The sequence below is a fragment of the Elephas maximus genome, chromosome 10, assembly GCF_024166365.1.
Source record: "Elephas maximus indicus isolate mEleMax1 chromosome 10, mEleMax1 primary haplotype, whole genome shotgun sequence".
In the NCBI taxonomy this organism is placed as follows: Eukaryota; Metazoa; Chordata; class Mammalia; order Proboscidea; family Elephantidae; genus Elephas; species Elephas maximus.
The window spans coordinates 49,099,669-49,125,704 of NC_064828.1; the positions used below are offsets into that span (position 1 = coordinate 49,099,669).

Consider the following 26,036-nt stretch of genomic DNA (forward strand, 5'->3'; position numbering starts at 1 on the left):
CACCCCGATCACATAATTTTCCGTCTAGATCATGCTCTTTGTACCCAGGACTGGGCATGCCCTGTCAAATGGCCTCCAGCTCACTTACAATAAGTCTTGTACAGGCCTTTTCCATTGAGGGTGGACCAGGCAATGAGTACAGCAATAGCATCTTATTAGAGGGATATGTGTGTGTGTGTAGGGATGTGGGTGGAGGGCGCTTAGACAAAAACTCTGTAAGTAATATCATTTAGATTACAAAAAAACAAAAAACAAAAAACAAAACCTGAGCCCTGTTGTCATTAGGTGTAGTTGAGTCGCTTTTGACTCATAGTGACCCTATGTCACTATGAGACAGAGAATGAAGCTCTGCCCAGTCTTATGCCAAACTCACAATCATTATGCTTGACTCCATTGTTGAAGCCACAGTGTAAATTCATTTCATTGAGGGTCTTCCTCCTTTTTTTTTTTTGCTGAATCTCTACTTACCAAGCATGATCTCCTTTTCCAGGGACTGTTTCCTCCTGATGATATGTCCAAAGTATGTGAGACGAAGCCTTGCCATCCTTGCTTCCAAGGAGCATTCTGGCTGTACTGCTTCCAAAACGATTTGTTTGTTCTTCTGGCACTCTGTGACATATTAAATATTCTTCTTCAACACCATAATTCAAAGGCACCAATTCTTCTTCAGTCTTCCTTATTCATTGTCCAACTTTTGCATGCATATGAAGTGATTGAAAATACCACAGCTTGGGTCAGGCGCACCTTAGTCCTCAAAGTGACATCTTTGCTCTTTAACACATTAAAGAGGTCTTTTGCAGCAGATTTGCCCAATGCAATACACTGTTTGATTTCTTGACTGCTGCTTCCTTGGGCATTGATTGTGGATCCAAGTAAAACAAAGTCCTTGACAACTTCAATATTTTCTCCATTTATCATGATGTTGGTTATTGGTCCATTTATGAGGATTTTTGTTTTCTTGATGTTGAGGTGCAATCCATACTGAAGGCTGTATTCTTTGATCTTCATCAAGCAAGATTGTGTCAGCTATATAACGCAGGATGTTAATGAGTCTTCCTCCAGTTCTGATGCCATGTTCTTCTTCATATAGTCCAGCTTCTTGGACTATTTGCTCGACATACAGGTTGAATAAGTATGGTGAAAGGATTCAATCCTGACATGCACCTTTCCTGACTTTAAACCACTCAGTATCCCTTTGTTCTGTTTGAGCGACTGCCTCTTGGTCTGTGTACAGCTTCCACATGAGCACAATTAAGTGTTCTGGGTTTCATTCTTTGCAATGTTACCTATAATTTGTTATGATCCACGCAGTTGAATGTCTTTGCATAGTCAATAAAACACAGGTAAACATCTTTCCGTTATTCTTTGCTTTCAGCCAATATCCACCTGATATCAGCAATGATACGCCTCATTCCACGTTCTCTTCTGAATTCGGCTTGAATTTCTGGCAGTTCCCTGTCGATGTACTGCTGCAAAGTCTTTTGAATGATCGTCAGCAAAATTTTATTTGCATGTAATATTAATGCTATTGTTCGATATTTACACATTTTTTGTTGATCACCTTTCTTTGGAATGGGCACTAACATGGATCTCTTCCAGTTGGTTGGCCATGTAGTTGTCCTCCAAATTTCTTGGCATAGGTGAATGAGTACCTCCAACACTCCATCTGTTTGTTGAAATACCTCAGTTGACATTCTATCAAATCTTGGGCAAGATTCTAAACTCCATTCTCTTCCAACATATCACTGTCTTCCTTTTGCTGCATCTTCATCACTCTACCATTGCCTAGAAGACTTTATGTGTAATAAGTATAATATTGACTACTGTTGCCCTAAGTTGTCTTCTACTGCAGAATTCCTCTCTGCTGTACCAACGTCTTAGGAAGTTTTCATGTTTAAAAGGACCACCTTCTTCTTCACCTCTTCAGGCTGAAGAAGAAGGGAAATCACAATTAACTGTGTAGGATTCTACCGTGGTTCATGCATAAGACATGGGGGTAGAAGGGCTGAACAGAAACAATGCCTGAGAACTCATACTATTAGCTATACAATGAGAGCTATCTACCTGCAAAATAAGCCTTCCATGGGGAAATTGGAGCCCTGGTGGTGCAGTGGTTAAGAGCTACAGCTGCTAACCAAGGTGCTGGCAGTTCAAATCCACCAGCTGCTCCTTGGAAATCCTATGCGGCAGTTCTACTCTGTCCTATAGGGTTGCTATGAGTTGGAATCAACTTGACGGCAATGGGTTTTTACAGGGAAACTGCTTTGTTTTTCTGAAAGGTGGTTGTCGAGCCATTTGGCCATTCAACATACAGCCCATCCATTGAGTGTCCTAACACAACTGGTAGCTATAATTGACTGAAAATGAGCTTAGTTCACAACCTTCCACATGAAAGAACTAAGAAAGCTTGATCAGGAACCCATGTTAACTTTATAGTACTACTTCAGAGGAAGAATATCTTGATTATGGTAGAATTCTTCCCAAAGTGGCCTCAGATGTTTTGAGTTTCATCTTGAGCTTCTGTTCCTCTATACTAGATATTTGTAGCAAATGGATATCCAGCTATTACTGATTATGACTTTGGCCCTGCATCTGAGTTTAAAGGCCTTGTGAACAGGTGCTATAGCTTGGCTGCCAGCTCTTGAGCCTTGATAAAAAATTCAAGCTGAATGGATGATATCAGCAGCTAAGAATGACCTAAGGTGAACAGAAGACTGACCATCACTCAGTAAGCGGTTTTTACTCCCATAACTGGAGTGAGCTGTGACTGACTGCCCACTATTAATGGGGCAATATCTCAAGATAAATCTGCTTCTATTTAAACTTAAAGATTTATAAGATCAACTTGCATCTAGAAATAAGTATCATTTGTTGAGTGCCTACCATGTGCCAGGTTCTGTGTCAAGCCATTTGTATACATTATCACATTTAAATTCTCATAAAAACCATGTTGTAATGATAACAACCAACATTTATTAAACCATCACTAGACACCAGATGCTGTATTGACAGCTTTATGTATATTGTCTCATTTAATGTCCATTATACTATTTGATATGGCTCTTACTATTATTCTACCCTAACGAAGAAGGACACCAGGGTATAGTCAGGGTAGGAAATGTGAAGCCATCACATACTCAATAACAGAGCTCCCTCCAGGGTTTGTGCTTCTAACCACTGCACTGCAACGCCTTGCTGTAAGATCGATGGACTGATCAGGTACATTTTACTAATGAGGGAACTGCAAGTAACTTGTTCAAGGCCATACTGTTAGGAAATGGTAAAGAACATTAAGGGAGGCTGGTGTGTCTGTCCCTAAACCCTGAGCCTGTTTTTGCCAGTTCACAGTTTGCCTTCCTGTTCTAGGCGGCTCTATTTATATGTGTGCTTCAATAATTTGTACACAAGGTTTACACTTTGTTAAATTATAGAGCAGGAAAAATGGAGATCACTGCTTCTATGAAATCATAGAACCTGAGCTATGCAAGGCTGAACCCAAAGGTGAGCCAGCAAGTCATTCCCACTGGATCAGCTGAGAAGGTTTTCCCCCAAGGTGAAGTTAGACCCTGACAGAACCATTAGTAATTTTGGATGCTTTACATACTCTTCTGCTTTATGCTGTTCTGTATTTTCTAAAATTTCTGCAATAGCAGGTATTTTTAGAAGTAAATGTTCACAGGTGATACATGAATATACTTCTTATGTTAAAACATTCAGCTACGCAAAGACCTTCCCTTAAACTCTTAACTTCCCCTTCCCTATTCCAATCTTCTTCCCAGAGGTAATCACAGGTAGAATTTTAGTATGAATTCCTCTAGTCCTGTACTGTCCCCTATATGGTAGCCACTACCTACATGTGGCTATTGAGTACTTGAAATGTCATAGTTCAAATTGTGATATGCTGTTAAGCATAAAATATATATCAAATTTAAAGACTTAGAATGAAAAATAAATAAATAAAACATCACCTGAATAATTTTTATACTGATTCTTGGATAAACCAAAAAAAAAAAAAAAAAAATCCCATTGTCTTTGAATCAATTCTGACTCATAGTGACCCAATAGGACAGAATAGAGCTGTTCCATAGGGTTTCCAAGGCTGTCAATCCTTATGGAAGTAGACTGACATATTTTTCTCCTGTGGAGCAGCTGGTGGGTTTGAAATACGGATCTTTCAGTTAGCAGCCAAGTGCTCAACCACTGTGCCACCAGGGTTCCTTTTGGTTTTTGGATATTAAGGGTTAAATAAAAAGTGTTATTAAATTAATTTCTCTGTTTCTTTTAACCTTTTTAAATACAGCTACTAGAAAATGTGGCTCATATAATATTTCTATTAGACAGCCCTGATCTAGAGTCTAGATCATTTTCAGTGCATTTACATATACACACCCATTGCTGTCGAGTGGATTCAGACTCATACTGACCCTATAGGACAGAGCAGAACTGCCCCATAGGGTTTCCAAGGAGCAGCTAGTAGATTTGAACTGCCGACCTTTTGGTTAACAGCCATAGCCCTTAACCACTGTGCCACCAGGGCTCCCATGTACATACACTTATCTGTATATAGAGAAATATGTAGCTTTTTGGTGTTTCCTAACACAAATACGCATTACTTTTATATTTTGTTTAAAACTTTTTCTAAAAGGAAGTATAATCTTTAAATATAATAGACATTAAGGCTTCTCTGTCTTTCTTTTATACTTATTGACAACCTACAAAGCCCCAGAGTGAGGGAAGCAATAATCATTCTTTCTGAAACAAATGCTGAAGTGAGCACACCTAATATTTGGATTAATTTAACACAGGTACAGGCATACAAAAGGATATCCTCTTGCTGGATAAAAGAATGTGCTAGTCAGTGGAGAAAGACACAGGTGACTTTGGCATTAGTGGGACCTAGACAACAGACGTACAAGAAGTGGCTGCATTTGCCAAAAATGACCACTAGTTATTTTTAAAAAAGTAGATCACAACTTTTCTACTCTTATCATGTCATCTATTTCTCTCAGACATTTTTTTGCAGCAGGTATAACCGTATTACTTTATGTTAGTCACTTTTAAATGTGATCCATATGGCCTCTAAAGTGCCACATCAAAACAGTGCGTTAGTTCAGCTACCGAATCCTCACAGCTCGTGTAAATAGCGCTAACGTGCGTAACCTATGCAATCACGATTTTGCTAAGTTCCGACTAGTTGAAGTAGTATTGCAAGGTTTTATAATGTATCTAATAGTTTTTATTTTGTCCGAGTAAATATCCGACAAAGGCCAGTTCAGTGGATGATGCAGAAGAAAGGCTCCCAAAGAAGCTTCCCCAACCCCCCACTTGAAAAATGGCTGAATCTGCATAAACAATTTGGGGACTGAGAACACATCCACATGCAGCACGTTCTTGTGCTGGTATGGAAGAGCGTTTACTGTGTTCTAGCGGTTAGCAAGAAAGGCCTTAGCACGTGCAAAACACCACCAGCTCTTACTTGGCCTCAGTATAGCACCTCCTTGAGGCCAGAAGAGAGAAAAAAGAACATTAGGTGTGAACAAGCAGAGGTGCTGTGATAACTCTTATTATTTCCACTCCTGGGAATGCTCCTTGGTGCTTGGTCCCATCTGTGCCCCTGTGGTTACAATTGCATGCTGCCTTGGTAAAGGACTGCACTTGAAGGCTGGCTTTTTCTCTTGCCCATTCATTGCTGCCCCAAGACAAGCTTCCCGAAGGGTAAAATGGGGTATTGGATGAGGGATTCCAAATTTTCTTCTAGCTGGTCATTCTCCCAGTCTAACAAACCAAATTTTTCCTGGGTAGATTCCATGGGGGTTGTTTTAAATGTTCCATGTTGGTAGGCCATTTGAAAAATGTATTTTTTTTTCTTTTCTTCATATTTCTCGTCATCTTTTTTCTTCCTTCAAGGAAGAATAGAGAGAAAGCAAAACGGAAACAAAGACTAGAGGAATACAGAGATTTGAACTTTTTCTGAAGTACTATATATACTGCTATTAAGACAACTGTTTGAAATTAAAAAAAAAAAAACAAACTTTGAATTAAGATTGACTTCATCTGAGTAGATACCATCTGCTACTGCAGCCCAACCCCATCCCTCAGGTCTTGGCAGCTACAGGTGAGTAGGGCCCCCCTTCTTCCCCACACTCTTGCCCAAGCAGCTGCCAGGGAACTCTCAGGCAGTATCAGCAGGCAGGAAGCGGGGTGGGGGTGAGGGAGTCTCCACCCATTAGCAGCTGCTTAAATAGTAGGCAGGGGGGATCTTTTCTACAGAAAAATTCAGGTCAGCAGATACTCCAAACCAATTTATACCACATGCTACCCAGTTGTGGAATTAAATTAAAAGGCTAAGAAAGGACCTAGAATGCCAATCCCATTGTTTTTTCCCCTACCTTATGCTTGGCACCCAAGAGAATAAGACAAAAACGGTTGGACTTCGTGGTTTAAAGGGGATTCTTAAGCAACTGGAAGGAAGTGAAGGCAGCATACACTAAGGGAAGCTGTCTTCATGAAACATCATGTACCAACGATTAAATGTCAAGATCCATCATTGTCCAAGCGGTGACGTCTACACAGGTTTAGTAACTTGCTCATTCAGATTTAACCGAAAGACAGGCTTGACAGATTATCAGAATCTCTGGGGGAGGGGCGTGGGTGGAGTGCAGAAAGAAGTGAGGTAATTTTTAAAATGACTTCATAATTTAAAAAAAGCACAACAATGTTATCAACTCAGTTGTGCTTGCTACAGTCTATTTTATTTTCATGTAAAATCAAAATTTTATTTGGAAAACATTTCCAAATAAATCATTATAGATTACATTCAAATTCAAAAATAAAAATGTGCAAACATGTATTTGTCCATCAGACCTCAGTGCATTTTTGTTAACTCTTTCCTTGTGGAAGAAATTTGACTTTTTTTTAATACTGCTTCCTGAACAATACTTTACTATGTATTTAACAAGTGGCTAAGAGCTGGGCTCATATTTTTATATAAATACTTAAAAATGTATTTTTTATATTCCCTCAACAACAGGAAAACATTAAATGGTTACCTCTGCAAATGTGTCCCGATTGGCTTGCAAGCCAACTTTTACTACCTCAAAAGGGTTAACCACGATGGCTTCTGTTAGTCCAGATCCCAGTCCAGCAATGGCAAATGTCTAGAGGAATTAAACCAATCAATACTTTAAAGCAAGTTATCATGCGTACTGGGTTAAGCATCCTATTCATTACACTATGCAGCTGACTGTAATGGTGGGAATGGAGAAGCCTACATAAACGCACCATACACCATTACTAAACAGTTTAGTTCTTGATTAGATGCTGACAATTCATGAAGAAGAAATTACAGAAGCCACAAACCACATCCTAACAATTCAAAATAAAACGTCAAAGCCCCATCAACGAAGACTTTTTTACCTTAACTCAAGGGAAGGCTGTTTTACTGATTCAAGGTGGACACTAAAACATCCACTCACATCGCAATTAAAAGAGAGTTTGAACTGTAAAAGGACAGCTTCATTTTTTAAACATCTACTTAAATACATTTATTGAGCATATAAAGAAATCCAAGGAACAGAACCACAAAACTTTTATGAAAAGCTAAATTTCAGGTAACAAAACGGATAGCTGGAAATATTTAAATGTATAGTCATGTTCCTGGAGTCACCATTCTAGGCTATGAATAAACAAAAATGATTTTTTATTCATCCCTTCCCCATTTTTTTCTTTTTACAGTGATTACCTTATTCTTCTGGACCAGAATTAAAAGCTTAGGTCAGAAATGGCTAGGTTGTTCTGAAGGGCTCAACTAAAATCTACAACACTTATCAAAGGATGACTGTTTGTAAGGTTCTCTTTGGCCACCTGCTAAGAATTTCTTAGGGGAGAAATATGTGGCAGTCTTCTCTCGTAAAGATTATGGCCTCGGAAACCCTGTGGGGCAGTTCTACTCTTGTCCTATAGGGTCATTATGAGTCGGCATTGACTCGATGGCACCCAACAACAACAAGAATTTCTTCAATAGGAAAGAACAATTTTCTAAAATTTTCCTCTAAGTAGAATGCTTAAGAGTTTTTTTTAGAAAAATCTGTGTCAAAAATAACCACTACAACAAAACAAAAACAAACAAACCCACAAAGCAGAAAGCAAAACAAAAGAAAGAATCAAACCTCTAAAAGAGATGCTGGAAAAAAATAATTCTTTAGTGCTAAAGCTCTAATTTCCAGGAGAAGAGGCAGTGCTGTACACAACTAAACCAAAAAACCAAACCCACTGCCATCAAGTCAATTCCGATTCATAGCAATCCTATAGGATGGAGTAGAAATGCCCCGCAGAGTTTCCAAGGAGCGCCTGGCAGATTTCAACTGCCAACATCTTGGTTAGCAGCCGTAGCACTTAACCACTACACCACCAGGGTTTCCTGTACACAACTAGGAGAGAAAAAAGCCAGTGAAGATAAAAGAACAGATAACTCTTATTAGGGGTCTCTAATACCTTTAAAAGAGGAGAATAAAAGAGAGAAGGGAGAATGAAATGTTCTAAAACATTCCAAGGGAAGGCAAGGTGGAATGAGGGCAGGGTTCACAGCCAGAAGGTCTGCGTTCAGGTCCTGGTTCTGCCACTTACTGCCTGAGCGACTGGGGCTGCTATGTACAGTAGTAGTTTGTGCACAGACAAAGGTGCCCAGCTACGGCGGTGCTTGGAGGCTGAAACCCAGCCTGCATCATGCTTGCCAAGCCTGAGTACTGGAGCGCTATCAGTTGGAAGTAAGGGAAACCTTTCTGTAATTCTACAAAAGCACCATATGTGCTAGCTGCAGCTCTGTGTATAAATCATTTAACCTCTTTGAAGTCACGGTTTTCTCATCTGTAAAATGGAGATAATAATGTCCAATTCCCCTACTTCACAAGAGTACTACAAGGATCAAAAATATGGATGAAATCCCTTCGTAAAGTGCTGTATAAACACCCTTGGTTTTGTTGCACATAAAAACAGAGAGGAAGAATGGGATTGCATACAGATTCTGGGAGAGAGGGAATAATAACTAATGATGTTTTCCTTTTATCCCCCTTCATTACGATTTTAAACACATTTGTATAGGGTAACAGACCAAATATTTTGTTCATATGTCTCAGACTTCCATCACGGAAGCCAAAAGTGGGGGGAAAAAAATACTAGTCCTAAATTCTTCTGACTGGGAAAGTTCAAACCCAGATGTTCAGGATTTTATTGCTTACTAAATGAAATCTTCCAAGTAATTCACTTTTTTGTTCTTCTATAAAACTCAGCAACATTTGCTGTCAGAACTAGTGTTCAGCAGTCCCTTGTCAAAAGAATTGACCAGCTATCAGCAGATCGTGTTACTGAGACTGCTCCAGAGACAGGAGTTAACCGTCTGTTTCCAGCCTCCTGGCTTTTCATGTGAGAACACCAGGGGACATTTAAATGGCTGTTTAAGTGTCTAGCTGTAGCAAAAAGAAACTAGAATGAATAAGTTGGAGAAAAGAGAAAAACTGTATACAGTTTACACACATTGGGTTATAGTAGCTGGAGTGGCCAAATGCTTTTTGGTTTCAATTCTCAAAAGAGTTGAAAGAACTGCAATCTCTCACATGTACCAACGCTTGACACAAGAACAGCCAGCTGGCACTCTGGAGACCATATTTTATTGTCTCTTGCTAGGAAGTTTTTAATCCTCTTTTTACCAAGATGTTTCCAAAGTTAAGAATGACAATAAGGGAAAACACCAGGGGATTTAAAAAAAAAAAAAAAACAGATAATTTTAGGTCTCATGTTACCACCTCTTGATTCCTATAGCTACCTTGTTTCATCAGAAGGCTGGAAAAGTGATTTCTTTATCATAATGGAAAGTGATACAAGTAGGGTCCCCTTCTTAGAAAGGGGATATGTATGTATGTCTTAAAATGAAAGATACTTCTTCTTGGATAGTCCATTTGGCAGAGTAAATATTCTGAAATGAACCTTTACAGGTAAAGTAATTAAAGAGTTGAAGCTCAGAACACTGCCTCTCTGGTTGAGTGTGAAGATATAATTCAACAGAGCAACTGAGGCATTTTCCTAAAGGCTGGAAGATACAGCGCCAATTGGAAAGCCAATGCAGATCTTGTTTTGTTTTGCAGATTTGGAGAGAGCAATTCTTTTTCTGAGGCTCTTGTTGCACACATATTTGTAGAATCCATTTAGTCAATATAATTTCACACCAAGAAGAAAGAGAGGGGTGTAGGGAAATGTTCCAATTACCAAGTGATTTTCACATAATAGTTGAAAAATCATTTTAAAATCACTATTTTCCCTGGCTAAGTTGTTTACAGACATTCCTATAAAAGGTCCTTCAGTCTGCATCTAACCACAGAATGCTTTTATTCTGAAGTCCAAGAGTCCTATTTTTACTACAGGTTGAGTAAAAGCTGGAAAAATGATCTGTTAGGTAATAATCTTAGGCATGTTGACTTTTGCATAAATAGATAGGTATTGTATGTATGTAAACATGTGCATGTTTTGGCGTTAAAAGAGTCTTTGATAAATGTACTATTTATTTTATATTATTGACCGTATCTCAAATGGGCCTTTCCACATATATCATTATTATCATAAATTCATCACTGGGAGCTATAAAATAGCCAAATTGTGAGTTATTAGGAAGATAGCTTTCAACAAGTAGCTGAACATTGAATAACTTGAATTCACGTTTTAGTAGCTGGGCTTGGAGAATCAAAAGAGTTTTTGTTTCCAGATTTTGCTTTATGAAATAACACATACACTTAAGTATAATAAATACTCTCACTTACCAATGCTGGTGACAGTGACACATATTCTAGCAATTTCTTGTACTGCTCAAAGGTGAAAAACTGTGAAACAAAACCAAAACCAGAGATTTATAACAATTTCCTGCAACAAACCCTTTAACTGACTCAAATTTCTTTAGTAAATCATTATATTAGCCAGCATAAAAAAAAATGATAAACTATCTAACAGTTTTTAATCTGGTCTCGGGTAGTTGCTATTGGATCATGCTTTAACATTCACATTTTCAAATGCAGCAATAATAACCTACAGAAGAGCTGATAAAGTCCTTTATAGCAGTAAATGAACCATACAGCTTCCATTTACCATGACTATTTTCGGCTTCCCCAGACATCAATAGACTTCTTTTTTATGGCAGTGAATCAAAATTATAGGCGTAGAGACCTGAAATCTTTGGTCTCCTATGTTTTCTCTAAGAACTGCTTTCCCAGTGAATGCTCAGTTTTCTGACCCACTTGTAAAAGACATCCACTTCTCAGCTTTGACTTGCATTTATATTGCTCTGTCTCCTCTCTGTTCCATGGACTTTGTAGACACTACATGATGATGAAGATGCCATGATAAAGATGGAAGGACCTGATGAGTTCATCTAGTCCTTCTCCTGCCTTAAAGTAAAACTGTCTCCAACTTAAATAAAGAGAGATGCTTATTTTTTTCCTTTAAAATCTGATGATGATGAAGGTTTTCTTGGTTCCTTGAGCAGATGTTGTTTTATACAATTTTCTCTGCCAATTAATTTCTATGGAGGTAAATCTAATCAATCATATCACATAATCTGGTGAAGATTAATTTTTTCTCCTCTCTCTCTGTATTTTATATTTTGGGGAACATCTCTGCTTGAACACGATGTTTTGCTCCTGGGTACTCTGTCAGGTAACTGCCATCATCACTGATAAGGCCTATTTGTAGGTCCCACTAGGATCTGATTTTAAAGTCCCCAGAAATGATATAAGATTAAAGGGTACCAAATGTTCCCTACTCTATTACCCTATCTTGGAAGACAGTCCTGGTGATGTGCTTCTGAAAGGTTGCAGCCTTGAATATCCTATGGAACAGTTCTACTCTGCACACATGGGGTCTCCATGACTCAGAATCAACTTGACAGCAACTAACAAAAACATTACCTTATAGTAAAATGGAGGAGAAAAAAAATACAGATATGGGGGCCAAATAATACTCTGGTGTTAGAAAGAGGTAGTTCCCTGTATACATGGTTGTAATGAGTCTTTGGTCACAAAAGTCTTTATACCACTAGCAGATTTTAAAGACCCAGATACAGCTTTTGTGCCATTGTCCTTTAAATCAACAACAGATGTAGACTTTTCTAGAAAGAGAATTCATTCATTCACTCATTCAACAAATACTGGGTGCCTCCTGTGTTCTAGGCACTGGGACTGCAGTAGTAAACAAACAGGAACTTCTGCTACTCGATGTAACATTCCAGTAGATGATGATAACCCTGAAAGCATCCTGGGGTTAAAATAGTACTCACCACGGACCACCACATTTCTGATGAGATGTTGTTGTGGTTATGTGCCGTCCAGTTGGTTCCAATTCATAGTGACCCTGTGCACAACAGAACAAAACACTGCATGATCCTGTGTCATCCTTACAATCGTTGATGTGCTTGAGCTCGCTGTTGCAGCTACTGTGTCAATCCACCTCATTGAGGGTCTTCCCCTTTTCCGCTGACCCTGTACTTTGCCAAGCACGGTGTCCTTCTCCACGGGCTGACCCCTCCTGACAACATGTCCAAAGTATGTAAGACACAGTCCTGCCATCCTTGCTTCTAAGGAGCATTCTGGTTGTACTTCTTCCAAGACAGATTTGTTTGTTCTTTTGGCAGTTCATAGTATATTCAATATTCTTCGCCAACACCACAATTCAAAGGCGTCAATTCTTCTTCAGTCTTCCTTATTCATTGTCCAGCTTTCACATGCATATGATGCAATTGAAAATACCATGGCTTGGGTCAGGGGCACCTTAGTCTTCAAGGTGACATCTTTGCTCTTCAGCACTTTAAAGATGTCCTTTGCAGCAGATTTACCCAATGCGATGTGTCTTTTGATTTTTTGACTGCTGCTTCCATGGCTGTTGATTGTGGATCCAAGTAAAATGAAATCCTTGACAACTTCAATCTTTTCTCCGTTTATCATGATGTTGCTCATTGGTCTAGTTGTGAGGATTTTTGTTTTCTTTATGTTGAGGTGTAATCCATACTGAAGGCTGTGGTCTTTGATCTTCATTAGTGCTTCAAGTCCTCTTCCCTTCCAGCAAGCAAGGTTGGGTCATCTGCATACCAAAAAAACCAAACCCAAACCCAGTGCCATCTAGTCGGTTCTGACTCATAGCGACCCTACAGGACAGAGTAGAACTGCCCCATAGCGTTTCCAAGGAGCGCCTGGCGGATTTGAACTGCCAACCCTTTGGTTAGCAGCCGAAGCACTTACCCACTGCGTCACCAGGGTTTCTGTCATCTGCATAGCAGGTTGTTAATGAGTCTTCCTCCAATCCTGATGCCTCGTTCTTTTTCATATAGTCCAGCTTCTTGTATTATTTGCTCAGCATACACATTGAATAGGTATGGTAAAAGAATACAACCCTGACACACACCTTTCCTGACTTTAAACCAATCAGTACCCCATTGTTTTATCCAAACACCTGCCTCTTGATCTCTGTAAAGGTTCCTCATGAGTACAATTAAAAAAAGTGTTCTGGAATTCCCATTCTTCGCAATGTTATCCATAATTTGTTATGATCCACACAGTTGAATGCCTTTGCATAGTCAATAAAACAGAGGTAAACATCCTTCTGGTATTCTCTGCTTTCAGCCAGGATCCATCTGACATCAGCAATGATATCCTTGGTTTCACGTCCTCTTCTGAAACTGGCCTGAATTTCTGGCAGTTCCCTGTCGATATGCTGCAGCAGCTGTCTTTGAATGATCTTCAGCAAAATTTTGCTTGCGTGTGATATTAATGATATTGTTCTATAATTTCCACCTTCAGTTGGATCACCTTTCTTGGGAATAGGCATAAATATGGATCTCTTCCAGTCAGTTGACCAGGAGCTGTCTTCCATGTTTCTTGGCATAGATGAGTGAGCACCTCCAGCGCTGCATCCATTTGTTGAAATATCTCAGTTGATATCCCATCAATTCCTGAAGCCTTGTTTTTCGCCAATGCCTTCAGAGCATCTTGGGCTTCTTCCTTCAGTACCATCGGTTACCTCTTGAAATGGGTGAACATTGACTAATTCTTTTTGGCATAATGACTGTGTATTCCTTCCATCTTCTTTTGATGCATCCTGTGTCGTTTAATATTTTCCCCATAGAATCCTTCACTATTGCAACTCGAAGCTTGAGTTTTTTCTTCAGTTCTTTCAGCTTGAGAAACGCCGAGCATGTTCTTCACTTTTGGTTTTCCATCTCCAGCTCTTTGCACATGTCATTATAGTACTTTACTTTGTCTCCTTGAGCCGCCCTTTGAAATCTTCTATTCAGTTCTTTTACTGAATGTGTCTGTCAGTTTGTCGTACTGTGGGAGCTTGCGTGTTGCTGTGATGCTGGAAGCTATGCCACCAGTTTTCAGATACCAGCAGGGTCACCCATGGAGGACAGGTTTCAGCTGAGCTTACAGACTAAGACAGACTAGGAAGGAGGACATGGCGGTCTACTTCTGAAAAGCTTTAGCCAGTGAAAACCTTATGAATAGGGGTGGAACATTGTCTGATATAGTGCTGGAAGATGAGCCCCCAGGTTGGAAGTCACTCAAAAGATGACTGGGGAAGAACTGCCTCCTCAAAGCAGAGTCGATCTTAATGACATGGGTGGAGTAAAGCTTTCAGGATCTTCATTTACTGATGTGACATGACTCAGAATGAGAAGCAGCAGCTGCAAACATTCATTAATAATCAGAACCTGGAATGTATGAAGTATGAATCTAGGAAAATTGGAAATCGTCAAAAATGAAATGGAAAGCATAAACATCGATATCCTAGGCTTTAGTGAGCTGAAATGGACTGGCACTGGCCATTTTGAATTGGCCAATCATATAGTCTACTATGCTGGGAATGACAGCTTGAAGAGGAATGGTGTTGCATTCATTGTTAAAAAGGGAATTTCAAGATCTATCCTGAAGTACATCGCTGTCAGTGATAGGATAATATCCATATGCCTACAAGGAAGACAAGTTAATATGACTATTATTCAAATTACTGCACCAACCACTAAGGCCAAAGGTGAAGAAATAGAATATTTTTTTTCTCAGCTGCCGCAGTCTGAAATTGATCGAACATGCAATCAAGGTGCAGTGATAATTACTGGTGATTGGAAAGTGAAAGTTGGAAACAAAGAAAAAGGATCAGTAGTTGGAAAATATGGCCTTGGTGATAGAAACAATGCCGGAGATTGAATGATAGAATTTTGCAAGACCAACGACTTCTTCATTGCAAATACCTTCTTTCACCAACATAAACGGCAACTATACATATGGACCTCGCCAGATGGAACACACAGAAATCAAATTGACTGCATCTGTGGAAAGAGTCAATGGAAAAGCTCAATATCATCAGTCAGAACAAGGCTAGGGGCCGACTGTGGAACAGACCATCAATTGCTCATAAGCAAGTTCAAGCTGAAACTGAAGAAAATCAGAGCAAGCCCACGAGAGCCAAAATATGACCTTGAGTATATCCCACTTGAATTTAGGGGCCATCTGAAGAATAGATTTGACGCATTAAACAGCAGTGACTGAAGACTAGACGAGTTGTGGAATGACATCAAGGACATCATCCATGAAGAAAGCAAGAAGTCATTGAAAAGACAGGAAAGAAAGAAAAGACCAAGATGGATGTCAGAGGAGACTCTGATGAGATATGTACTAGAAACCATTAACCATGGAAGTAAAAGTGTTATCATTTTAGGTTTTAAAGGTAATTTATTTTTCTTCTATCCTTATGATCATAATCATCGCTATTCTTTGACAATCACCTTGCTGAGATTTTGAAGTGAGCAGTCCTGGGTCTGAATCCTGGCTATGATACTTAGCTGTGAAAGCATGGGAAAGTAACCTAAACTTTCTGACTTCCCAAAACATAAAACTTACTTTTTGGAGTTGTTACTAAATAAGATAATTTAAGTAAGATTGCCTGGCACATGGAAGACTTCCAGTAAATCTTAGTTTCCATCCCCTTCTTCACTTTAGTTGCTAAGGGAACCATAGATGCCTTGGTTATTTGTACCACTTGTGAGAGCCTACTGTGGCCTAGGAAACATGCTAAGACCTTTGCATGTGCTACTGCATTTAATCCATACAACAACATCATCAGGTAAGACGTTATAGTACAATCATGATTCCCAATTTGTAGATGTATATCCTGTAGCTAGTGAGTGGAAAGATTGGGATTTCCCTCTAACTCCAAAGCTTGTGTATATTCCTAACTACTATACTATACTGTACTGTACTGTACTACACTACACTACACTAGGAACTCTGTACTGTACTAGGAGCCCTGGTGGCACAGTTTAAGAAGTCAGCTGCTAACCAAAATGTCAGCAGTTGGAATCCACCGGCAGCTCTTTGGAAACCCTGTGGGGCAGTTCTACTCTGTCGTATAGGGTTGCTATGAGTCAGAACTGACTCTATGGCAATGGTTTTTTTTTTTTTTTGGTTTTTTATACTATACTATATTATAAACCCTGGTGGTGTAGTGGTTAGTGCTACAGCTGCTAACCAAAAGGCTGGCAGGTCAAATCCACCAGGCGCTCCTTGGAAACTCTATGGGGCATTTCTACTCTGTCCTATAGGGTCGATATGAGTCAGAATCGACTCGACAACAAAGGGTAAAAAAAAAAAAGGGTACTAGTATAGTATACTATAGGATACTTATTCATTGCTAAACTGTGACTGCTAGTGGTTCAGGAAGAGATTCTCTGCCTTAGGGGTTTACTTGCTGCTGGGGGACAGGGTCTTCTTGCCTCCTCTGACACCTGGAATAGCCACACAGACCCTGGAAATCCTGGAGTGCCTCAAGGCAGAGAATTTCAAACTTTTTTTGAACACAATCTACAGCAAAAAATATTTACCCACCATACTCATAACACACACACACACACACACACACGTTGGTAAGGTCAACACGTAATTAAGTTATTTACTACCCAAAGTATGACTAATGAGTTTTGAAAACATTCATATTTAATCAAGGTTTTTGGAACTTGGACATAAAATTCAAAATCCAATTAACTCTGCTATATTGTTAAACCCTGGTGGTGTAGCGGTTAAGAGCTACGGCTGCTAACCAAAGGCTCGGCAGTTCGAAACCACCAGGTGATCCTTGGAAACCCTATAGGACACTTCTACTCTGTCCTCTAGGGTTGCTATGAGTCAAAATCTACTTGACTGCAGTGGGTATGTTGTTGCTGTACACAGTCAAGTTGATTCTGATTCATAGCGACCCTATATGACAGAGTAGAACTGCCCCCATAAGGTTTCCTAGGTTGTAATCTTTATAGGAGCAGACTGCCAGGTTTTTCTCCCATGGAATGGCTGGTGGGTTTGAACTGCTAACCTTTTGGTTAGCAGCTGAATTCTTAACTGCTGCGCCACCAGGGCTCCATAACTACGCTATATAGGACTTATATTTTAGAATGTAGACAGTGGTAGTCTGGCTGCATTTGTCCCAGGGAGAGGGGGCTGGATCTGGAGGACAGGGCACTGTGGTCCCTGGAGAAGTATAACAAAATTGTGGTAGGGCAGGGGAAGGTCAGTACATTTTGTCATAGTCTGGGTGAACCAGCTCTCCTAACTGCTTTTCCCTTTGCTTTCAGTCCATGCTCACTAAGCAATCTTCTGATGATTAATCTGACCGTAAGAATACTCAGGAGAAAGATGTGGCAGTCTGTGTGTTCTGGGATGCCATTAAATTATGGGCGAAGAGTCGATCCATTTGGGTCTTGATTTTTAACAAGTTTAACTTGAGTAGTGCTCAGTCTAGGGCTGATTATTTCCCACTAATTTTTTTTTTTTTTTTAATGAGACAGGATTTTTCTGAGTACCCTTCCCAGTGCTCTGTGAATTTTGAGGTTTCCCAGTTTGGCTGGTGAGAACAAGCGCTACTCCCAGGCCTGCGTGAGTGCAGAGCACCATTTCCTCTAATCCTTTTGGGTGGTTCTTTCCCTGGCCTCTGTAGCTTCCTCACCTGCATGCACTGCCCAGTACTTAGCTGAATACTTGAGGGGCTGCAGATTTCTGGAGTTTTTTCTCTTTGTCATTCTCTCAGGTACTCTGTCCTGTGAACTCTAGCTGCTTTGGTCTCTGCAGACTCTCAGCCCTGTCTCAATTCAGGGGGTTTACTGGGTTCTGTCTGCCTGGATCCCCTTCCCTTCCAGGGTGCCTGGAATTTCTCTCAAGGCAGTTAAAGTGGGGCAATCCTAGGACTTATCTCATTTGTTCCTGGTTCTCAGATAGTGTTATCCTTTGTTGCCTGATGTCCAGTGTCTTGAATACCATCACATCATACATTTTGTTCATTTTTGTTGTTGTTGTTTCAAGCGGGAGAGTAAATCTGGTCCCCGTTACTCTATCCGGGCTGGAAGTAGAGGTCTTTGGTCTTCCAGATTCTCCAACGTGGAAATTTGGGGGAATAGGACAGGAATGTCTTCTGTTATAACTTAGTGAATTTTCTTTGTTTCTCTCTATATATGTTTTGTTTAGTCATTTGATATGAATTGAACATCTACTATGAGTTGTTGTTAGGTGCTGTCTAGTGGGCTCCGACTCACAGCCACCCTATGTACAACAGAAAAAAAACACTGACCTGGTCCTGCGCCATCCTCTCAATGGCTGTTATGGTTGAGCCCGTTGTTGCATACACTGTGTCAATCCATCACTTTGAGGGTCTTCCTCCTTTTCACTGATCCTATATTTTACCAGTATGATGGTCCCTCCTGATAACATGTCCAAAGTACTATGATAGTTCTAGGGATCTAGGGACATAGTAATGAACAAATAGCCTTCACAACTTACCATCTCTCATGACTTTAGTTAGCATTATGGAGTCCTTGAAAATCTGAACATGGAAAATGCTGTGTCTACACCTGTAAAGCTCAAGACTAGACTCCGAAACCTGGAATATGGTGACTCCTATCTCCAAGGTCCAGTTGCTCTGTTTCTGAAGTCCTTTTTTTTTTTTTTTTGCTAACTGCAATACTACCTTAATTTGCAAAGGGAAAAATTTCATTTATTTAGCATTAGTAAGCCTTATTATTTTAATGATGAATCTCATTTCAAAGAATAGAGCACAGAAAAACTTAAAATTGCTTCTGATTATAGTAATGATGTAACTAAAATGTGAGTAACATGGAAGATACACACACACACACACACACACACAGTCTCTGAAGTAAACTTTGAGGACATACGATGAAGCAGTTTATGATGTATGAAATCATTACCATCAGGTGATCGCTTTCCTTACGGATCCTAAGATAAATACCTATAAAATGAATGTTTTCAGAAGTTGTGTCGAAAAACTAGTGTTATCCATCTGGCAAAGATACACTTAACTCCAAGTTATACTTGAAAAGCCAAAGTACTTACCATATGTCTCTATAATTGTAAGGTAAAATCTACTTGAAACAAGATGTCTGGGATACATACACTATATCCAGTTGCCCAAAAGTTCATCTGTTAACCATTGTTCTGGCAGAGAACATTGCTTTTTTACAAGTAGAGACTAACTCAGTTTTGTAAAGCTCAACTTTTTTTTTTTCTTTTTCATAAAAGAGTGTTCAACATTGATAAAACCTAATTCTTTTAAAGTTTAAATTGTCTCCAATACGTGGTATTATGGAAAAAAATTCCAGGGAAAACTTTAATTATAATTTACTTACAAATGTAAAACACTGAACAAATGAATATATTATTTCATGGAGACAAAGTGACTTTCCTTTTAGGCAGGAACTGTGCTCTGTTTGTTTACTTGGGCAATCTTTTATCAAGTGAAGCCATTTCATAATTCAATTCAGCCCTTTTGTGTACTCTGGTGAACTTTTTCCAGATTCTCCACGGCGATTCAGATCCTTATAATGAAATTTGTATTGAAGTAATAATACAAAATCACAAAAGCTACAGCAACAGAGAAGATGAATTTATAAAGTATGTTTTTAAGCTTTGTTTTCTGAAATCGAGACTCGAACCAAGTCCAAATCCTTGACATAATGTAAAAGTTTGGTGTTTGTGTAGGTACGGTGGTTATTTTATAATTTTTAACTTAGTCACTGAGTAAAATTATGTAAGCGGCCCCTTCTTACCTACCAAGAATATTGGGGATACAATTGAGTAATGCATGTGAACAAAAGCTTTATGTTATTAGTCGGAAAGGAATTCTTTAAGTCTTTCTTATCAGTATTATGGAAAGACAAAGCCATATTTGGTCATGTCTGTGGTGTGGGAGAGACTGGTAAGAGTCACTGTTACCAATTCTTTTGTCTCAGAAGACATACGAAAAAAGTGATCAAATTTAGTTCTTTCTTTCCTGAAGGTCCTGCCAGATCCCTTTGTTCCTATCCAGATACTGAGCCAACAAGTATACATAAATCTCCACAGTTATATGGTTAAAAGGATGGAAATCCAGGTAGTGGAAGTAATAATATCGTAAGACCCAGAATAAAGGATTTTTAACAGAAGAGACCAAGAGATAAAATGAAGTTAGTAGGCAAATAAATGTGTTATATAAGAATCATATCCAGTGAAATCTAGTGTATTTGATCACTTTGTTTGTAAGATGCTGGGAATGATTTGGGAGAAGTATTTTTCTTCTCCCTTTCTCTTTTAAATATAATTATTGCTCCAAAGGAAAATTTCTAAATTTCTTTGAGAAAATGTCCAAGCTATTCTGTGGCTGCTGTGGTTTGATTACATGAATTTCATTCACTACTATGTTTTTTGTTTAATTTTCCCATTAGAAAGGGAATGCCTTTACCTGAAAAAAACAAACTCACAGTATATGCTTACTTGAGAGATTGACCAAGCCTAATAATAGTAAAAATTACACTATAATTTCTAAATTAAGTTTTTTAGCTTATTTTCACTTGATGGAAAGGTAGGCAATACTTACCTTCACTGCTCTTTTTGGTGTTTCAGCCATAATGGGTGGCAGAATTCCCTTGTAAAAGCCGAACAGCCTATTGGAGAAATAATTTTACACAAGGATAAGTAAGGGTGATTCTGTCATTGCTAATGGATAAAGCAACAAATCCTAAAGTGTTCCCAATTATTCAATGTAGTATACAAATCATCAAGTCTTTCTTGTTTTAATTCTAAGGTAGAGAAATGATGAATTCTGCATTTATTTGAATTATGATATTCAGAAGATAAATAAATGATACTGAGGCTAGAGTCCTTTAAGTAAGGTGCTAAACACAACCATGAATTGTACCTTAAAGATGAAGTTGACCCTCCTGACACTAAGAAATTTGTTTTCTCAATTATACAGTACCCATAACATATTGCGTCAATTCTGACTCATAGCAACCCTATAGGACAGAGTAGAATTGCCTCATACAGTTTCCAAGAAACACCTGGTGGATTTGAACTGCCGACATTTTGGTTAGCAGACGTAGCTCTTAACCACTGTGCAACCAGGGTTTCCAACTGTATAGTAGGTAGCTTCAAGCTACCTGTTGTTGTTGGGTTGAGTTGGCCTCCCACTCACGGCTACTCCATTCACAATGGAACAAAATGCTGCCTGATTCTGTGACACACTTATGATGGTTGGGGATCAGACCATTGTGATCCACAGGGTTTTCATTGGCTATAAATCAAACCTGGGTCTCCCACATGGGAGGAGAGAATTCTACCACTGACCCACTAATGCCTCACTCAAACTATCTTCAGGCCCGCATTTACTTCCTTGTGGTAACCAAATGAGGTTAAAGTTATACCTCAGCCCACTAGATTAAAATCTTCTGAGGCTAACGAGGTGATGAAATACTAAATTTTAGTTGTATTAAAACAAAGAAATTAATAAGCTCTATAGCAACATTGCCAGAGTTCCCAGCCTTTCCCTCAAATAGTTACAATTTTTTAACTTCCTTGAAGGAAGAGGAAGAAGGTCATGGAGGGTTGGTTACAAAGATGTATGTTGCCAAGAGAGGAAATGTCAACCTCCCTTCCTGATAGGCAATCTCACGGGACGTGGAGGCAGCTATTGTTGCCAGTGTCAAGGGTCTGTGGTCATACATTCAGAAGTTTTTGGGAGAAAACCCAAAAAGGAGTGGAACGTGCATATGATAAGATTTATAAAAGCTATCTCTTATTTCTAATTTGGAGCCCTGGTGGTGAAGTAGTTAAGAGCTCAGCTACTAACCGAAAGGTCAGCAGGTCAAATCTACCAGCCACTCCTTGGAAACTCTACGGGCAGTTCTACTCTGTCCTATAGGGTGGTTAAGAGTTGGGGTCAAGTTGGCGGCAATGGGTTTGGTTTTTTGGTTTTATTTCTAATTACATTTTAGTTTTCAAAACTGCAAATTTCTCTACCCTGAAATCTTCATATGCGTGCCATATCCTCACTTTAAACCTGAAAATATATAAATAGAAAAAATACATCACATTATTTTCTGAGGTAATTAGTTTTCCTAGTAAGCCTGTAAGTGGCTACAGATAAGGGCAGGCCTCAACTTGCCCTATTTTCAGATACCCATGTATCATGGCCCCTACATGTATGAGATGTTTGTTGTACTGTGGGGGCCTGTGAGTTGCTATGATGCTGGACGCTATGCCACCGGTATTCAGATACCGGCTGGGTCACCCATGGAGGACAGGTTTCAGCTGAGCTTCCAGACTAAGACAGACTAGGAAGGAGGACCTGGCAGTCTACTTCTGAAAAGCATTAGCCAGTGAAAACCTTATGAATAGCAGTGGAACACTGTCTGATATAGTGCTGAAAGATGAGCCCCCAGGTTGGAAGGCACTCAAAAGATGACTGGGGAAGAGCTGTCTCCTCAAAGTAGAGTTGACCCTAATGACGTGGATGGAGTAAAGCTTTCAGGACCTTCATTTGCTGATGTGGCACGACTCAAAATGAGAAGCAGCAGCTGCAAAAATTCATTAATAATCAGAACCTGGAATGTACGAAGTAGGAAAATTGGAAATCATCAAAAATGAAATGGAAAGCATGAAAATCGATATCCTAGGCATTAGAGCTGAAATGGACTGGTATTGGCCGTTTTGAGTCAGACAATTATATAGTCTACTATGCCGGGGAATATTTGACAGTGTTTCATTCATTGTCAAAAAAAGCATTTCAAGATCTATCCTGAAGTACAACGCTGTCAGTGATAGGATAATATCCGTATGCCTACAAGGAAGATGAGTTAATATGACTATTATTCAAATTTACGTACCAACCGCTAAGGCCAAAGATGAAGAAATAGAATATTTTTATTAGCTGCTGCAGTCTGAAATTGATCAAACACGCAATCAGGATGCAATGATAATTATTGCTGATTGGAATGCGAAAGTTGGAAATGAAGAAGAACCAGTAGTTGAAAATATGGCCTTGGTGATAGAAACGATGCCAAAGGTTGAATGATAGAATTTTGCAAGACCAGTGACTTCCTCATTGCAAATACCTTCTTTCACCAACATAAATGGTGACTATACACATGGACCTCACCAGATGGAACACACAGGAATCAAATTGACTACACCTGTGGAAAGAGATGATGGAAAAGCTCAATATCATCAGTCAGAACAAGGCCAGGGGCTGACTGTGGAACAGACCGTCAATTGCTCATATGCAAGTTCAGGCTGAAACTGAAGGAAATCAGAGCAAGTCCACGAGAGCCAAAATATGACCTTAAGTATATCCCACCTGAATTTAGAGACCACCTGAAGACTAGATTTGATGTATTGAACACTAGTGCCCGACGACCAGATGAGTTGTGGAATGACATCAAGGACATCATCCATGAAGAAAGCAAGAGGTCATTGAAAAGACAGGAAGGAAAGAAAAGACCAAGGTGGATATCAGAGGAGACTCTGAAACTTGCTCATGAATATCAAGCAGCTAAAGCAAAAGGAAGAAACAGTGAAGTAAAAGAACCAAACAGAAGATTTCAAAGGGCGGATCGTGAAGACAAAGTAAAGTATTATAATGACATGTGCAAAGAGCTGGAGATAGGAAGCCAAAAGGGAAAGACGTGCTCAGTGTTTCTCAAGCTGAAAGAACTGAAGAAAAAATTCAAGCCTCAAGTTTCAATAGTGAACAATTCTATAGGGAAAATATTAAACAATGCAGGAAGCATCAAAAGAAGATGGAAGGAATATACAGAGTCATTATGCCAAAAAGAATTAGTTGATATTCAACCATTAAAGAGGTAGCATATGATCACGAACCAATGGTACTGAAGGAAGAATTCCAAGCTGCTCTGAAGGCCTCGGAGAAAAACAAGACTCCAGGAATTGACGGAATTTCATTTGAGATATTTCAACAAACAGATGGCAGCGCTGGATGTGCTCACTCGTCTATGCCAAGAAACATGGAAGACAGCTCCTGGTCAACTGACTGGAAGAGATCCATATTTATGCCTATTCCCAAGAAAGGTGATCCAACTGAAGGTGGAAATTATAGAACAATATCATTAATATCACATGCAAGCAAAATTTTGCTGAAGATCATTCAAAGACAGCTGCTGCAGCATATCGACAGGGAACTGCCAGAAATTCAGGCCAGTTTCAGAAGAGGATGTGAAACCAGGGATATCACTGCTGATGTCAGATGGATCCTGGCTGAAAGCAGAGAATACCAGAAGGATGTTTACCTCTGTTTTATTGACTATGCAAAGGCATTCAACTGTGTGGATCATAACAAACTATGGATAACATTGTGAAGAATGGGAATTTCAGAACACTTAATTGTGCTCATGAGGAAACTTTACAGAGATCAAGAGGCAGGTGTTTGGATAAAACAATGGGGTACTGATTGGTTTAAAGTCAGGAAAGGTATGCGTCAGGGTTGTATTCTTTCACCATACCTATTCAATGTGTATGCTGAGCAAATAATACAAGAAGCTGGACTATATGAAAAAGAACGAGGCATCAGGATTGGAGGAAGACTCATTAACAACGTGCGCTATGCAGATGACACAACCTTGCTTGCTTAATGAAGATCAAAGACCACAGCCTTCAGTATGGATTGCACCTCAACATAAAATAAAAATCCTCACACCTGGACCAATGAGCAACATCATGATAAACGGTGAAAAGATTAAAGTTGTCAAGGATTTCATTTCACTTGGATCCACAATCAACAGCCATGGAAGCAGCAGTCAAGAAATCAAACTAAGCATTGCACTGGGTAAATCTGCTGCAGAGGACCTCTTTAAAGTGTTGAAAAGCAGGGATGTCACCTTGAAGACTAAGGTGCGCCTGACCCAAGCCATGGTATTTTCAATTGCATCATATGCATGTGAAAGCTGGACAATGAATAAGGAAGACTGAAGAAGAAGTTACGCCTTTGAATTGTGGTGTTGGCGAAGAATATTAAGTATACCATGGACTGCCAAAAGAACGAACAAATCTGTCTTGGAAGAAGTACAACCAGAATGCTCCTTAGAAGCAAGGATGGTGAGACTTCATCTTACGTACTTTGGACAGGTTGTCAGGAGGGATCAGTCCCTGGAGAAGGACACCATGCTTGGCAAAGTACAGAGTCAATGGAAAAGAGGAAGACCCTCAATGAGGTAGATTGACACAGTGGCTGCAACAATGAGCTCAAGCATAAAAACGACTGTAAGGATGGCAAAGGATCGGGCACTGTTTCGTTCTGTTGTGCACAGGGTCACTATGAGTCGGAACCAACTTGAAGGCATCTTACAACAACAACAGCATGTATCATGGGGCTGGAGGCTTTCTGATGTCTCTGCAAGCTTCACTCCAACTCCTTTAAATTGGGTTCTGCTTTTAGCTGCGCTTCTGGAACAAGAAAGCTAGAGCTTATCCAGATTAACTCACTGTGCCATGCTTGGATTCACTGGCTTACACGGTACCCTTCAGTGAGGTGAGCAAAGGGCATATCTTACAGCTTCAAAATTGTTAGCTCCTAGAAGGAAGGGATGGAAACCCTGGTGGTGTAGTGGTTAAGAGCTATGGCTGCTGACCAAAAGCTCAGCAGTTTGAATCCACCAGGCACTCTTTGGAAACCCTATG

The 26,036-nt window shown here is 39.5% G+C and overlaps 1 protein-coding gene across 1 annotated transcript in view; it reads right to left on the reverse strand.

Annotated features, from left to right (window-relative positions):
* The window catches only part of SLC25A21 (solute carrier family 25 member 21), an 83,432-nt gene that overhangs the window by 47,466 nt on the left and 9,930 nt on the right, over positions 1 to 26,036 (reverse strand). Inside the window, exons 2-4 of the mRNA XM_049898330.1 lie at positions 20,944 to 21,010; positions 10,809 to 10,868; positions 7,050 to 7,157 (exon numbers count right to left, since the gene is read on the reverse strand). Of these exons, the coding sequence (XP_049754287.1) occupies positions 7,050 to 7,157; positions 10,809 to 10,868; positions 20,944 to 21,010 (235 nt within the window). The remainder of the gene's footprint in view (positions 1 to 7,049; positions 7,158 to 10,808; positions 10,869 to 20,943; positions 21,011 to 26,036) is intronic.